The sequence below is a fragment of the Tachysurus vachellii genome, chromosome 16 (assembly GCF_030014155.1).
Source record: "Tachysurus vachellii isolate PV-2020 chromosome 16, HZAU_Pvac_v1, whole genome shotgun sequence".
NCBI lineage: Eukaryota > Metazoa > Chordata > Actinopteri > Siluriformes > Bagridae > Tachysurus > Tachysurus vachellii.
This window is the reverse complement of record NC_083475.1, coordinates 15728140-15745559: the sequence shown is the minus strand read 5'-3', so window position 1 is coordinate 15745559 and position 17420 is coordinate 15728140. Positions and strand designations below refer to the sequence as shown.

Sequence of the window (17420 nt, the reverse complement as noted above, 5' to 3'; positions counted from 1 at the left end):
TACGTGTAATTTGTTGCGGAAAACAGCCACTATAAACCTCTATAAAAATATCAGATTAATATATACAGTATATATATATATATATTTTTTTTGCATAAATCTGTTAATCAACCTGAGTTCTAATCAACACTATTAAATATTTAAAATGTACTCTTTAATTACCAATTTATTTAGTGACATCACTAATTTGCATATAAATACAAACAAAATGAATTCTTTTTAATATAAAAAGTGAATGTGAGGTTTTTTTTGAGAACTTTATATAATGTTCATTTGGTGGACATTTTCAGCCACAGAGGTACACATAAGGGTCCCAAAGGGTTAAGACCTTTTTCTATATAAGTAAGTAGATTGATGAGTAAAATGAAGCTAAGGATAATTCATCTAGAAGCCAAATATAAAAGCAAATGACAGGAAAAATGTTGTTCCACAACAGGAACGGAGTAAAGATTTTACTCCTAATATTTTAGTTATAATAATGAGCTGGATAATAAGCTGACCAGTTTTATTATCTGCCTTAATAATGGAACCTTGTAGGTTTGTTGGTGGAAATTAGGTTTCTTTGTTGCTCTTGTTTTCGAACAGGCCCTGAATGACTGAAGAAGAGAAATCTGTTCATTACTTGATGCAATGCTTTATTTGTCAAGGCAATACAATACGTTTAATAATATGTGCTCGGTTATGTGACTTCTCTATGGCAGGTGAAACAGCCTTTTTTTGCTTATTTTTGCACAAAGCTGGATTACTGCATCACTTTGCGATTATTGCAATTCGGCAGTTTAAATGATGCAAAGAAGCAGCTTATAAACGATTAAAATGTATAATAACTGGTCTTTCGCTATGGCATTGTAATGCATGCTGACATATTTTGTATTTATCTTAATTTGAAAATATTAAAGCCAATGTACTAGATTTTGTTCTACAGTAAGGTGCTTGGTACTAAGGCACTTCCCCAAAAAAAAAAAACATTCAAAATATAACAAAACAAAGTGAAAAACTTAATCTTCAAATTATGCATTTCAATTATTGGCATATTTAGCAAATATTAAAAAAAAAAGGTTCCAATAATGACTTAGCCATGACAAAACAGCACACAGAGATTGGTATGACAAAGTCAATGTAAGTGCCAATCCCAAAAGGGGCGCAAAGGCTAACGGATGCATATCAAAATACAAGTGTACTTGGAGACACTATGACGATAATGGTTTAAGCTGAGCTTTTTCCAGCACCTGAGCCGTTTATGACCAGGTGTCAGGATTAGTACTGTGGTGTTTTGGGTTTATTTTTTCCCCTAGAAGACGAAGCAGCGTCTGCTGGTGGAATGGCCCACTTTGTCAAGGTTGGGGTTGCAGGCAAACTGGATCATGGGTGGAGGTCCACACATGAGGATGAGTGTGTCGTCGCTGGGAGGAGGAAGGTGGTTCCGCACCATCTGCTCACTGATGAACCCCTGGCTGTACTCCCAGTCTGTCACATGAACAAGAAAGAACAGTGGTTGTGAGTGAATTATACAGAAGAATTATCTCTGTTAATGTTCTATTCTAGATTCTGATGGTTGGGTAAAGAGTATTGAATATTGAGTATTGAATTTTTTTTAACAGCAGCTGGGAGCGATGGTGAGGGCAAAGCACTGCAGCCTTCAGAAGAACTGTTTGTAATGTGATGTGATTGTTTACCAATTCATTTTCTGTGCCACTTAATTCCACCAAATATGCTAGAATCATACGTTATAGTCACTAATATAAAGGACAAATATGCAGAAAATGCTGGAAAAAATTACAATTGTAATTTCACCACTTACAAACAAGGGACTCATTAAGGACGTCGATCATCCATGTAACACCACACGGTATTAAGAATAGAGGGGATATTAAGTTTTGAAATGGTTCATTTGTATGAACTGGTTCTTGTTGTGTTGTGTCCTGTATACCTCAGCAGTATATACATTAAAATGGAGTTTTCGGGTTTTTTTGTTTTACAAAAGGAGTTTCTAGAGCCAGCAATAATAGAAATCAATAATAGATTTCTTCCATGGGTTCCTGGAAATGTTTTGCTGTCTGGTTAACAGGTTACATTTTTTTGGTTCGTATTAACTAAATCCTAGATTCCCAAGTCTGGTCCTGGAATCCCACCCATCCTGTGCTACTTTACTAATTTTCCTGCTCCAACAGTGAGAGCAACTCACTCGTGGACGTTCCACAGTATTAAAAATAACTAGAAATAGACTACAAGTTGTCATTCTTTATACAAGAAAATAAAATTGATTATGGCCATTTACACTGTGCTTACACTGTGCTTAACTCTGGATTATCATCATTATAACCCACTTTTAACCCCGGCTAGCTGGTTTAGCACCGCTATTTACTGGAGGTTATAAATCCCTACTCTGAAGCAGGCTTAGTAGCACTTTTGCACCAAACCTATACAGAGTAAAATGATGCTGTGTTAAAATGCTACACCTTGGTGCTTAGCAGACAGACATCCAGAGCAGTACGCAATGATGGCTCTACATACCATCGTTAACCTTGTCCAGGGTGAACCACAGGTTGAATCGTTCTGGGTAAGAAGCCTTGATGTCCTCCAGCTCTGTACGCAGCAGGATGTCTTTTTCTGTCTGTTTGAGGGAGTAACACATTTCTATCGTTCAGGCATTTTCTTCTGCATCAGTAATCAACTATCTGTTTATTAATATAAAATTTAAAAAAAAACCCTGGCAGTGACTTACCTGATTAGCAAAAAGCAAGTAACAAACGGTCTTGTCTTTTGGATCCTTCATTATTGCCCGGATGATCTGTAGCATGGGAGTGATCCCTGTAGAAATCAATTACAACATGTCTTTGCATAAGGAAATCTAGATGAATGCTGTTTTGTGTATAACGTATTTTACATTATGATGTGTTAGCGTTTCTATCATAAAGGCTGTAAACAGGGACTCGGATGCTGCACAGAATCTAAAACCAATAATAGCTGAATATTAAAAATTTCTCTTCTGTAAAGAGAAAGATTGTGTCAGACTTTCCACCCAATCTGTCCATTTTTTATTAACAAGGATATTCTGTCCACAAAACTCATTCAAATGATTCAAATTAATCATTCAATACATTTTGTTGTGTTTAAAAGGTTATGTATGAAAATCCCAAGAGATCTGCAGTTTCTGAAAGACTCAAACCAGCCCATCCGTCACGAACAACCATGCCACGTTAACCATGTTAAAGTCACAGATCAAACTGTTTCTTCATTCAGATTTTAAACATAAACTGAAGGTTTTGATTTGTATCTGTATGATTTGAAGAATTGAGCTGCTGCCACATGACCGGCTGAGCAGATTATTATATAAACGAGGACGTTTCTGCCGTTAAGTGGACGTTGAGTGTGTATGCTGAAGCTTTCTGTAAGGAGATACGGTTATAACGTTCATGATTCAAGGAGTCTAGAGTGTCAACTTTTTTGGGAGAGTCTACAGGACAAAGTTTTTATCCCTTACGTAACATTCACTACTGCAACAACAGTTCAAAGATTGTTGTATAATAGAAAAATAAATAAATGAATAAATAAATAAATAAAATACCTGTCCCTCCAGCGATCATTCCCAGATTTTTCGCAGTCTTGACCTCAGGAGGTGACTTCTTCTCAGGTTTGATTTCAAACACTCCTAAATTGTGGATCAGTCAGTAAGCATTATTTTACAACAAATTTAAAAAAAAAACAGACAGCAGAGAATTCATTCAGCTCCTACACCAACAAACTGACAGAAGACAGATACTGTACACACTTGTTATATGGTGTACAGTTAGATTTAACCCTAATCCAATAATACACATGATCCTAATTCAGAGACATGTCCAGACTGTTCACTGCTGAGAGGAACTGCTCACCTTGTCCTTTGTAAATCAGCAGTCCGCTCGGCCCTCTGAAGTCAATCATGTCACCGATGCGAAGGTTGTCCAGGTACTGAGACATCTTTCCACCTTCAGGAAACTTTGGATGAGTATTTTTGTAGTATATCTAAAACAAAATACACACACACAAAGAAAGCTGTAGTGTTTTATAGAACATGGTTATTTTTCATTTAAAATAAATACAGCTCTAACAGATCATCTTCATGAAAAGGTTTAAGGATGTTTTTTTCTTCTGTAGTATCGTGTTCATTTGCTTTGCAAAAGGTTACGGCACGTGTCTGACTGTATGCCTTGTGACTCGCTGACACTCCCCAATGTTACACAAATACTGAAGCAGGACATTGGAGATTTGCGCACACAAACTTCACTTTAAGGGAAAGAAACAAACAGGTTGGTGAGGGAACGACTGCAATAAATCAACATTTCACAGACAGTCCACGACATTAAATGTGACAATACTTATGGCTAAATTAAAACGTCGCTGTCGATCTGTTCGGTGCTCTAGATCCGTATCTGAAACCCAAAGTGGCCGTGGCCTGAACTGGACACGTTTTTTTATTTTAAAACTATTATATTAATTGGCTATTTAATGAAGAGCTAAACTGGATTCAATGAATCTAATCCTTTATTACACATCATCCTACCTCAGGATGGGATTCTTCCTCTTTATATCTGAAACATTGAAAATCTTTGGAATAATACCAGCAGTTGAAATGCCAGTGATGTAAATCACCAAACAATGAAAATTTTTACTCAATTCTCCTCACCTCATCACTCGTTCCTATGATAGATTCAATATATTTAGCTGGTTGTTTTTCTCCAAAATATACAGGAACTAGTAAACCTAAACCTTTAAACCTGATTTAAACAATGCAGTCTTTATTTGAGTCTCGTATCTGACCGCATGTTTGTGCCCAAATAAAAGGACAAAAACCTCCTTTTTGTGTAGCTTTTTGTTTTGGGTGTTGTCCATGAGATCCCAATCCTGATATACTCCAATGCTCTGTGAACCTTTTTGGTAAATAAATAATAATAAAACACTGTCATATTCACCGTTCATGAATACAGCATCATGATATTTTTCCTATTTCCCACTCCATCATCTCAAAATTGTCCGACCTGTGTTTGTTCCTTAAGACCTTAAAGCTAAAAACAAAATCCTTCAAAAAGTCAACATTAATCAAATCTGAGCTTATATGAACCTAATTCCTTGTAACAACTTTGCACCACCCAATATCTCAAATATGTTTTATTAATATCAGCCCTAGTAATCTTTGCCTGTATTCATAAAGATACAGAGATAAAAAAATCTCAGAGAGCTTCTAACTTAGCTAAAATATTTCTAACTAGAAATCATTCTTTTGAAGATTGTGATTGGTTGTCCAACAACAAAAAGAAAACAAAAAATCTGGTCTATTGTAAGACTTCACTTCTCTATTATAAAATATATTTGTGGCTATATTGTATGGAGATTACGCTCGTGACCAATCATATTAGAGATGTGCTAACATCTGTATGTTACAAAAGTAAATGTAAACATCTCTGACACAGCGCAGAAATGTCATAGTGCCAAATTATATCATTTCTGCAGCTATGGCATTTCAGCTCTGTTTCGGAGATATCTCTAAATGCTCTATATACACACACACACACACACACACACACACACACCTACACCATTTCTGCACTGTGTCAGAGATATTATATCTAATATGATACAAAAATAACTCGCTATCATTTTTAAATGTATACAATACATTTCTTCTCCCTCTTCAACCTTTCCACCATTTTCCTCTCTGCTAAAGAAACTCTTAAGCCTCTTAAAAGTCCTTTAAAAACAATAATAAACAATTACAGTTACAAAATAAAAACAAATGTACAGTTTTGGCTGTAAAGGATTCTTATGTCCGTGGAACGACGAAGCCAAGGCAGCCGTCTTCAACATTCTGTAGTCCTTTAAGGATTAAGATGAATAACTTTTATCTTTGCTAGGATCTTCTCAATCCGAGTGGAAACGACCACATTTCTAAGAATATTCCTAGAATTCTGTCACTAGGAGAAACTCTTTGCACTCAGAATTTTCATGAATACAGGCCCAGATCTCGACGCTGGGTTTGTTTCAGATAAAAAAAAAAAAACATAGTTTAGGTATATTTAAAGAAGACCCACCTTGACCACCAGGTCCACAAATCCTTTATCGTCATCACTTGACACTGGGGTGTAGGGCCTCACCACCAAGCTACCGTCTATTCTAGCAGACAGGTAAATGTGTTGACCTGTAAACATGGAAGAAATATATATTTATAAGGTGCTGTGTTCTATCATGTGATCCACTGATGATCAACTGATCCACTGATGTATTTTAAGTCTTAAAAGCATTATATTGACTGATACTAGGCAGAACTTGGACCACCCTGAAATTTCCCAAACAACTCTCAGTACTTTGGTGGACGCTGCACACTTGTACCTATCTTCTGTAATCACTTAAAATGATCCTGTACTCACAGCTTGCTCATATTAAACACCATTTCAACACAAATAATACTATTAGCCATTTCTTTCACACTGTATTGATTTATAATCACACTATCTCGTATCACCTGGAAGAGAATGAGCTGATTACGCTTAAGGATTCTTCCTCGTGTTGTGTCAGGAAGTTTTTCACATCTGGCTACAACTGGATTACCATAGCAGCTTTGCAACAACGCTGACTGTTTCGTATAATATTAAACTGAATTAACAGACGCTTACAGAGTAATCTTGGCTACTAACCATGTCAGATAAGAGTATCGTATAGAAAAGTGAAAGAGAAAACAGGTTGTGCAAGTACAGTATACCAAATGTCATGTTTAATAATGTGACATTAATTAAAATATACTGATCTTACCAATAGGAAGTCCCAAAACATGTTCAGGAGACTTCAGGGCAAAGCGAAACTTTCTGGTGTCATGACTAATAATCTAAAAATAAAACAAGTGTCAGGGGAAAGTTTTGGTTATACTGATATTGGACACAGGTTCATTTCACAGGAATTCACACTCACCTCTTTATCTATGAGGCGTAAGGGATATTTCTCATTAGGATCCTCCAGGGTTATGGCAGGTCTTCTTTTGAAACCCAGAAGCCTCATGATTACGGCAATGATGTTGTCAAAGCCACCACGAATGAGCTGCAGACATTTAGGACAAAGTTAAACTGTTGCACTGACGACTGCAATCTTAACACAGCTGTATGAATAATCCCAAAAAAATGCTCCTCATCATCATCATCATCATCAAGGCCCACGACTTTATACACAACACAATGTTTATAAATATCAGCAAAAACTTCAAACGTCAAACAGTAAACAATAATAACAAAGGACATTTAAACAGATTACATATACAGAAAAACATACATAATGTCCATCTATAGCTAACAAAAATAGGCTAGCAAGCTAACAGAGCTAACTAACGTCACTTTATACTCAGAGTAACATCATACATACACCCAGGATGTATGACAGCATCTTGTCAGGTGTGAAATATGTTTAATATTAATATAAAGTTGTATCAGATCAACTCCCGAAACTGACTGGCGAACTGTTACAATGCTAATATCAAGCTAACGTATTCTACTCCACCCTCTTCTGTACTTCCGTATACTGTCTTGTCAGAGACTTACAGCCAATCACGCGTTACCAACGGCAAACATGGGCGGGCGTGTCGTATTTTCTCTACTCCTATTGGCTAGATTTTACAGTAAATAAAATTGGTGGGTAGGTCAACTAACTTTTAGTTGGATTTACTGTAAAAATGACGCACCTGTGCAGTCGGCTTTAAACATTGAAGAAGAATAGGAAGAGGAATAATAATAATAGAAGAAGAATCTGTTATCAACAATGGCTAGACATGAAAAGATCTATATTTATCAAGACTGATGTACAGAACACAGTTGAATAGTAATTTATAATACAGCTTTGTGTGTGTTAAAAAAAAATAAATTATACAAATAACAGGATTTTGTTTGATTTCTCAGTGAAACAATTCTACATTTACAGTTATATAATTGAGAGACCTAATTATCAATTAATGCATCAATACTGGATCCATAGATCACATACTAAGGATACATAATGAGTCTAAATCTCTGTTGATAAAAATATATATACATAAGTGTGAATTTCAGTATTTCAGGAAGAGGTAGGTCTTCACTCATCGTATGAAAGCAGCCAGTGACTCAGTTTCTTTCCGCAAGCCACCAGACTCCTTAATAACTGAACTGTACTGAGCACAACACGCACATCAACTGTATGGACTGCACAGACCTACACCAAATATGCACACTTCGAATATACATCCAACAACCTGTTTACATGCTGTTTTTGCACACTTTTTCTCTTTGTACATGCTGTCTCACATTTCACGTTTGCTGTTTTGCACAATACTTTACAAGTAACTCAGGTAACTGCTGCTAAACTAGTAAAAAAACAACAACAAACAAGCAATATATATATATATATATATATATATACAGACAAGTTGTGGGCAATTATATATATATATATATATATATATATATATATATATATATATATATATATATATATATATATATATATGTCTGTGTGTGTGTGTGTGTGTGTGTGTATATATATATATATATATATATATATATATATATATATATATATATATATATATATATATATATATATATATATAATTGCCCACAACTTGTCTGTTCTGGACAATTTGGACATCATACTTTAGCTGTAAGAATTTAGCTTACAGAAAAAGGATATAATCATATTATATGTGGGCATGCAGTTAGCAGGTTTTTACCTTTATGAGAACTCTATAAAGGTGTCAAGATGACAAAGAACAACCAGATAACAGCTGAAGGCCATACACTTTATTAAGAGGTCAGTGTAGCATTCTGTGTCTAACCCTAGTCACATTTTAAGCATGTCTAATAGTACACTGTGTGTACTGACTATGTATGAGCATATTGCATCACTTGCACATTTTCTCCTGGTAATGAGCATTTTGCACATTTTCACCCAAATGTAAACTGTTTCTTAACTTCACATGGATGTAAATTGTTCTGCAATTTCTGGAGCATGCTCCCAAGAATTTCACTCACCAAGGCACATGTGCTGTGGTGATGTGACAATAACAGTGACTTGACTTGACAACTGTTAGTTCAAGTCTTTTCCTTGTATTAGCATTAGCATTAGCATGGTGTGGCATACAAAAAAGCTAGCTGGAGAGCTGGCTAACCTTACATTATTGCTGAATGCATAATATACATACACTGATAATGTACGACAGCATCGTCAAATTGTACTAATATTAATACTGTCTTGAACTAACTATTACAATTCAGCTGTGCCAAATGACACGCACTGCACTCAGCTGTTTTTCCGTTTTTGTGTGTAAAGCCACGCCCCCACATACTTTATTCTGGAGTCTAACCGCCAATCACGTGTCAAAAACAGAAATTGTAAGTAGGCAAGTCTTACTTTCGTAACTCCTATTGGTCAGAATTCATAGTTAGTAAAATTGATTGACAGGGCCACTAACTTCCTGCATAAAATGAAGCAGCGCTTGGTGAAAAGTACAACACAACGCATGTGTGTGCAGTAATGGCTAAACGGTAAGATATGAATATGTTAATACTTTGTTGTTGATGTTGTTGTTGTTCTTTCAGCTGCTTCCAGTCTGATCATCTTATTAATACTTTGATGTAATAGGTTTAAATTCAGAATACAGTGGAATAGTGTTTATAATACAGCTTTATAAAGTATAATTGTATTGTTATGCCTTAACAATGAAAATAAATTCATAACAGATGTGGTGGCTGCAGCTTGATGCAAATGCAAACTACAATTTCATGAAAGTAGATTTACTTCTTTTCTTAGATAAAATGCATCTATGTTTATGTAAGTCGACGGGTTTTGTTTTGTTTTGTTTTGTTTGTTTGTTTGTTTGTTCAGTTTTTTTTTATTTTAGACCAAATCTGACAAAGTCCTAATAAGTAAAGTAGCAGTAAAAAGTAAAAGGCAAACAGGTTCCCAAAAGTTTTGTTTAATACAAAATAATAAACGAGGGGATTTTATTAAAATTGTCAAGAAACATCCGGTTTCACATCATCAGTGAGAGAGAGAGAGAGAGAGAGAGAGAGAGAGTGAGAGAGAGAGAGAGAGAGAGAGAGAGAGAAACATTTGCACTCGGCTCTATTAAAAAAAATATGTGCCTCAGGAGTCTCCTTCAGGTGTGTGTGAGTGTCTGTGTGTGTGGGTGTGGGTGTGTGTGTGTGTGTGTGTGTGTGTGTGTTGCAATGGGGTGGCAACCTGTTTGTCCCAGACAGAGAGGGAGACAGAGAGAGGGAGACAGAGAGAGGGAGAAAGAGGCAGAGAGAGAGAGAGAGAGAGAGAGAGAGAGAGAACATGCACACCTGTTTATTTTCATGTCATGTGGGAAGTTGCATGAGAAGGGCACGAGTGGGAAGAACAGATGTGAAAACACTTTTAGTCACTAAAATGTGAAGCATAATGGTATTTTGTTGTATACTGTATCTGCATTCATTTAGACAGACACTAGTTAGATTATATTCAGAAGTCGACAACCAGACCGACTTGTTCCTCTAGGCGAAATTCATTTCAGTAGTTGACTGTAATAATGGTGAAGTGTCGCAACAAAAAGTATGTGACACCTGGGGCTAAGCACAAAAGTGCATGTTACAGTCTTAAGTGTCAGTAATGGAAGTAATGATATAAGATAAGTAATGCAAAAGATATTTATTATATATTATATGACCAAACCATACTTGTATTAATGAACATCATTAAAGGTTAACGCCTAATTCTAAATCAAATTCATTTGTCCTTTTTAAGTTAATGCAAATTTTTGCACTCAGCTCTAAATGCAAATTTTTGCACTCAGCTCTAAATGCAAACACCAGAACTGTCAGAATCTCCATAATTTTTCTCAATTATTCTCCCTGTGCCTCAGGAGTCTCCTACAGGTGTGTGTGCATGTCTGATAATGATAATAAATTAATTGTAGGCATGAAATCCCTGTTATGTTTAATAGCCGGCTATATGATTGTGTAACCTACAGACGCTCAAGCCATGTTGGGAAACGTGTGGCGTCTTTGTTCACCACAAAATAGGAACCAGACACATTTGGAAATATTGACTTAGACATAATGAATGTATTTTTAAATAATCATTGCTCATTTAATTATTATTTTAATCTTTTTAAGGCTTTTTGACTAACGGTGTAATTTCCCTCTGGATTATTTGTCAGAAATGGTTATAACATTGTACTACTGAATTCTCCAGTCAGAAGATGTCGGTTAATTTTCTTTAACAGAAAGTTATATATAAAAAAAAGTCATAGGCTTGTGCTAATGTTCTAATATGTTATCGTTTCTTTACTTACACAAGAACTTGTATAGTAGAAGCTCCACATAAAGAGTTTTAGTAATGTATGTACTGTAATTGTTCATGTGGTATATGTTTATATAGGTTTCCTTTGAGTGTGTTTGGTTTTTGGAGTCTCCTGTCAAGGCTTTACATTTTTTTGCAACCGGAAAGTCTTCAAAATGGATGTCTTTGTGCTTTTTCGCTATCATGACAAGCTTCATTTTTTTTCTATTTATATCTTTGAGAGACAAAAAGGAGAAGCTGAAGAGGGAATGGCTGTAGCTGTAGGAACTTGTTTTGTGGACTTTCCACAACATTAAATGTAGCTTTAAATGGAAATCAAAACCGTGACATGTGATTCTTTACTAAACTAACAATGTTTAATCACCTCGTCGCACAGTGGATTGGCTAACCTAAACATTTGAAAATCGAGAAGGTTGAACAACAGGATCTGCTGTTGTTGGAAAATGGATATTTTTGGTGGTAAACTCTTTTGTATGACATCCCCATCGTTAGTCATTTTCCTAAAACAACTAAGTTGTTTTTTGCAAGTATGAGAAGTTTTGGCTGAACAAGAAAAACAACATTTAACGGTAATGTTTACTAGCGTATGAAACCTGATACAGGAGATATGCAGTTCATCTACAACACTTCTGTTGGTTCAGCGGTTCTGTTCTATAGTGTGCTATTCATCTGTCTTTTTTTCTGATCCAATTAAATAAACAACAGCTATAAGCCAGCAAGAGAGACAGCAAAAATGACTAAACCGCAAAGGAGGAAGCCTAGAACTGTGACGAATATCATCACTTGTAAATGCTTAATTTAAATTATGTGTTAAATGTTATATTTGGTTGATTGCAGTCCAGCTGTTGATCAGGAGCTTTCAGCAATCCTTAATGAGTTGTGGAAGCTGGACGTGAACCGCGTGAAACCGGGAAAAGACTACACCATCAATCTACAGGTGGGGGTTTGGTTTGAAACTAGTACTAATAATACCAAATGTAAAATTAAGTGCAAATGTTGGCACCTGAATTGGAAAGTGCACATGTTGCTGTTTCACAGTTAAACACAGCACAAAGAAATTGGAGAATATTAAAATGAAATTCAAAATGGCAGTGCTAGTTTTTAAAAAACTATGATCTTAACATACGCTTTTAACCATTTTTGTAATAATTAAGGACCGTCTGTAAGACAAAATACTCATTTCTTTTCAGAATTGGAGGCATATATAAAGTTATGTTTCACTTGTTGTTCCATATGATTACAGTGTTAATATACATGAATTGACCATTTGTGCTAATAATGAACATCTGTAAAAGCTTAACACATGCTTTTAAATGAGATTCTTTTGTCTTCTTTAAGGTAGGACAATACACATCGCAGAATCTCCAATTTTAAATAAATATCTTTGAATTTATGCAGTAAGTTGCATAAGTTTCCAGTTAGAAATTTGAATGGTACGTTTGCTTTACACCTTTAGGGTTGAGGATTCAATTTGCACCTCTGCCTTGTGCACAGAGTTTGCATGTTCTCCTCATGCTTCAGGGGTGTTTCATGCTTCAGAGTACTCCGGGTTCCTCTCCCGGTCCTCCAGCCTTGTGACCCAAGTCCCTCAATCTGTGCAGTACAGAAAAGCGAAAAGTTGGAATGTAAAGTTAATTGTTTACTATGAAATGTTTTATTCCTTATTTTCTCAGGGAAAAGCTGATTACGTGGCCCAGGGCAGTAACACTGCTAGAGACAAAGCCAATGCTCCTCTGTTCACGTACGTCAATGAGGATAAACTTAAAAGCATTGCCACGTATGCTAGTAAGTACTGCTTCAGTGTTCCATAACTCCATTCAACATGAAAAGCAACAACATTATCTGTACCGCTGGTGCTTCCATATGGTCCTGAATACATTTAATTGTATTTTGTTTACTTGTTAGGAGGATTTATTTAATCCACAGTTAATATATATGCTCAGTAGATGGATGCTGATGACATAATGACGTTATATTAGCTATAAAAGTTAACTAATTCTAATTAAATATCTATTTGTGATTCAGCATCATAAAAACATCTTAGACAATATCGGTTGGGCGTGGAAACAGTTTAATGTGTTTCTACCTCATATTTGAATGACTTCTAACTAACATTTGTTCTAAAAGTATATTTGATATATTGTTTTTTTCCACAATGGAAGAAAATCCAATTAAAATGTTAAGATGGAGCACATTTATTAGATATCTCTAAAGTTTTGTCTTAGATATCAGTCTAACCTTCTCTCTTTAGGCTTCATAAATCTCTTGGACAACTATGAGATGTCTACAGGTGTGGAAGAGAAAGTGACTAGTCAGGAGCTGGAGGAGAATAACATCTTCCTCGATGCCATCCTACAGACCCAGGTCATGAAGGTAGACTTCCATCAGTTTATGTACAAGCTAATGTTACTTTCTGACATGAGCCATTTTTATGCTCAGGAACAAAGCCTGTCCTTTTCCCAGTGACTGATTCCTGCTGTTTATTTTTCAGCGTGCACATGGGTATTTAGTCAGTAAAGGACAAGCCTCTCCTGATGTAGCTCAGTTTAAAAAGCAGCTCTTTGACGTGTGGTTCAAACTCTATCACCGAGACAGAAGTGGAGGGTGAGTACAAAATAAAAAAAAAAAAAAAAAAAGACCTCAGACTTTGGGAACATCAACACCGCAAGTCAGCGTCAGTGTTACAGTATTACACAGCACAGTGATATTGTACTATATTATTGTCACAACCGAGAGGAAGGAGGGACACAGACCCAGATACAGGATAGCTTCAAATTAGTAGGGTTTAATAACCAAATACATATAACAGGAACACAGACGAAAAATAAACAAAATAAAGGACGATGAAACAATGACGATATACTGACGTTGCATATACAAAACAATGACAATGATTCCGCGCTGCCATCTGCAATGCGGCACGGTTAAATAGACATACAGGTTAACAATGGGAAACAGGTTTGTAGAGACGTGGAGAAATGAAGGCAGGGCAGACACGTGATGAGGAACATAAACAAAAGCGCATGGCCTTAAGTCCTGACAATTATTAAGAGTTTTCTCATTAGAGAAAGTACCTCAGTAGTTTCTTTTGGATAGTTAATGGTTCTTCCAAAATATGTAGGTTCTGCTTGGAACAATATGGAACAAATTTGAGAATTCAATGTAGCCCCATTTATGTTTGCCTCTGATAGTAAGTACACGTTTTTTCTTAGACCACTGATAAACATTTTCTGTCTGTCTCTCTCTGTCTCTCTGTCTGTCTCTCTGTCCATCTTTACTTTCCATCTTTTTCTTTCTTTCTTTCTTTCTTTCTTTCTTTCTTTCTTTCTTTCTTTCTTTCATATCAAATGTTACGTGTGATAAATAACTGCCATGAATCTGAAACATCCACTAGATCACATTATACATCAGATGAAAGCCACAATCAGGTCACATGCATGTACTGTACAGAGAATTAAGTTTTTATGTTGTCCTTTAGAGCAATAGCTGAAGAACGAGTGGTTGGATGTTTGTAAGATTTATATGTAAGTGTTATTGTAACCAACAGATCAACTGATTCACTTTGTTTGGATCAATTTCAAAATCTAAAGTTACCGTAAGATCCAATGTCTTTTTTTTTTTTTTTTTTTTTGTCTTTCCTTCCTGTTTGTCATTCAGAGATGCCTTATACACATTCACGGTTAGAAACTCATTTCTATAACCAAAGCCAACAGCGGACTTAGGAATAGCAGTTTATATGTTATTACTTTGGTCTAGTTCACACCATAATTCTCAGTAAATATGTTTATTTGATATATAACATAGTTGTGTTTAAGCTTTTTATGTCAAGGCTGTTGAGTCTCATTGTCTTCAATACAGTGAAGACTCTTGTGGATTTGAACATGTGTTTGTTGGCGAGACCAAGTACGGGAAAGAGATCATGGGCCTTCATAACTGGGTTCAGTTTTACCTGCAGGAGAAGCTGAAATGTATCGACTACAAGGGTTACAAAGCCAAAGATAAAGACATGGTATGTTGGTCATGAATATAGTTTTCTAATAATACAATCTCACAGTGATGAACCAAACTGGGAATGATGTGTATGATGAGGTGTAATGCATTATTTGCAAATGTGACAGTCTGACAAATGAATTTAGTGTTGAATTTGTGTTTTACTATAAATGTTCATATGGACTTGAACTGATTTGAAAGATTCCAAAAATGAGCTAGTCTCCCTTAGTCCACTAGGGGGTAAAATAGAGCAATAAACTCAGGGTCATAAACTTCATAAATGTGAGCTTAACCTAGGTAAATCTGTTTATATTTTCAGAAGTGATTACACAGTACCAACCAAAAGCATTCTGTAATTTTTATTTAATTTTCAAAAAATGTTAGATAAATATATGTCTATCTATCTTGGTCTGGCCAAATTATCGGACTAAACGTAATATGGCTCCTTTATTATTACTTCTATTATAATTACTTTTGTGGGTAATAATTCAAAATTCAAAAATGACTAAACACTAAATTCAGTTCATAGCAGTACAACGATCAGGTGTTGTTGTTGTTGTTGTACAATAATTGTGCAGCAGGTAACTAATGGTTATTTGCATCATCAATAAAGCAATCATTAAACAAAATATTGTTCTGTCTTACTCAGTGTCTCATCTGTTGCTTGTATCCTGTAGCGTATTGTATTGTTTGCACTTGGTTGCACTCTATACATTTCACTGTTTAGTTCTTAGCTGTTACATGTCTGCTATATATGATTGAAATGACAATAAACGCTTTTTGAATCGACTGACTTGATGTGTTTGATTCTCACAGCCGGACGCAAACGATCACGTCATTAACCTGCAGTTCAGCTGGAAAGGCCTGGTGAAGCCATTGGGCAGCTCGTTTATTGGTGTCAGCCCTGAGTTCGAGGTGGCTCTCTTCACCATTATATTCCTGAAGAGCAACGAGCGCGTTACCAACGCCATCGCCAAAGTGGACGAGTACTTGCTGGAGATCGTGGTTTGTCGACATGGACGTGCTATTGGAACATCCTACCCCAAACTACTCAGCAGCAACAACAGAGATCAGTAGATTCTTTATGGACCAGGTTGTAAGGATTTTAGATTTTTCCTTCTAGCCTTATAGTAGGTCATATATTCATAACACAGAGTCCTGACATTACAATTTTAAACTGGCATAACTGTATTATTAGTGTTATTGTGCTGTTTTTACAGTTTCTGTACTGAAGTGCATTTACAGATTGCATATGAAGAACCAAAACTTTTGTTCATATATACATTATATGACTATATATATTCAAGACTAATAAAAGTTACTCAGGAATAAAACTTAATGTATTTGCCTTTCTTTAAAACAGCAAAATGCTGCAAAAACACAAACCTAATTTTAACCATAATTGTCCAAATGGTGTAAACTGAGGGATTTATTCAACATTATTAAAATATGTGTCAAAATTGAATTTGGAAAAAAAAACATCCCTCAGTTTGCACCATTTGGACAATTATCAGGGTTCCTGATATACTGTAACCTGTAGATGTTCCGGGAGAAATTTCAACACCGATCCTGCTGCAAAATGCAGCTACAATGCAGGTAAATTATAATCTGATCTGAATAATTTGATTGTAGGACGTTATTAGTCCTTCATGTTGTGTTTTACGAAATAGGAAAGCATTTATGTATTTGTTGTTTATTTATTTATACATCCCTATAAGGTCAGTTCTGCTTCCATTAGATATTTTTGTTGAGAATCAACAACGCATTGCATTTTGGGTAACTGCATAGATCAGAGTGGACTCAAGAATACTATGCCAAAAGAGGTTAAATACAAATGTTGTGTTAAGTTCTGACCACGAAGTTGAGGTTTGTTGAGTTTTTACTTTTTGTTCTTTCTCTGTCGCACAGTAATGAAAAATAACATTTTGAAGCTTATTAAATTCTTAGATTTTTTTAAATACACATTTACACACTGCTTATACATTATTATAACACTAACCTTCAAAAATCACTTTGTTCTGTGTTAAATTGACTCTGATAGTGTACACACTGGTGTTGATATCCTACCAGCTTCTGGGATGCTTTTTCAGAAGAAA

At 35.5% G+C, this 17420-nt stretch overlaps 2 protein-coding genes across 2 annotated transcripts; one reads left to right on the top strand and one right to left on the bottom strand.

Moving 5' to 3' along the window:
- Positions 1-614: 614 nt before the first annotated feature.
- Positions 615-7544, bottom strand: LOC132859161 (NADH-cytochrome b5 reductase 3). Its single transcript, XM_060889799.1, has 9 exons — positions 7387-7544; positions 6943-7068; positions 6787-6859; positions 6069-6175; positions 3876-4005; positions 3569-3652; positions 2726-2811; positions 2515-2614; positions 615-1467 (listed from the first exon to the last, which is right to left on the bottom strand). The coding sequence occupies exons 1-9, from the start codon at positions 7405-7407 to the stop codon at positions 1292-1294; spliced, it is 903 nt and encodes a 300-aa protein (XP_060745782.1). The 5' UTR covers positions 7408-7544; the 3' UTR covers positions 615-1291.
- A 1967-nt stretch (positions 7545-9511) lies between these two features.
- Positions 9512-16658, top strand: si:dkey-222f8.3 (Poly(U)-specific endoribonuclease-C-like). Its single transcript, XM_060890042.1, has 7 exons — positions 9512-9536; positions 12172-12271; positions 13008-13119; positions 13586-13707; positions 13826-13938; positions 15193-15343; positions 16141-16658. Exons 1-7 carry the CDS (start codon positions 9526-9528, stop codon positions 16399-16401), a joined length of 870 nt encoding a protein of 289 aa, XP_060746025.1. The 5' UTR covers positions 9512-9525; the 3' UTR covers positions 16402-16658.
- The last annotated feature ends 762 nt before the right edge of the window (positions 16659-17420 follow it).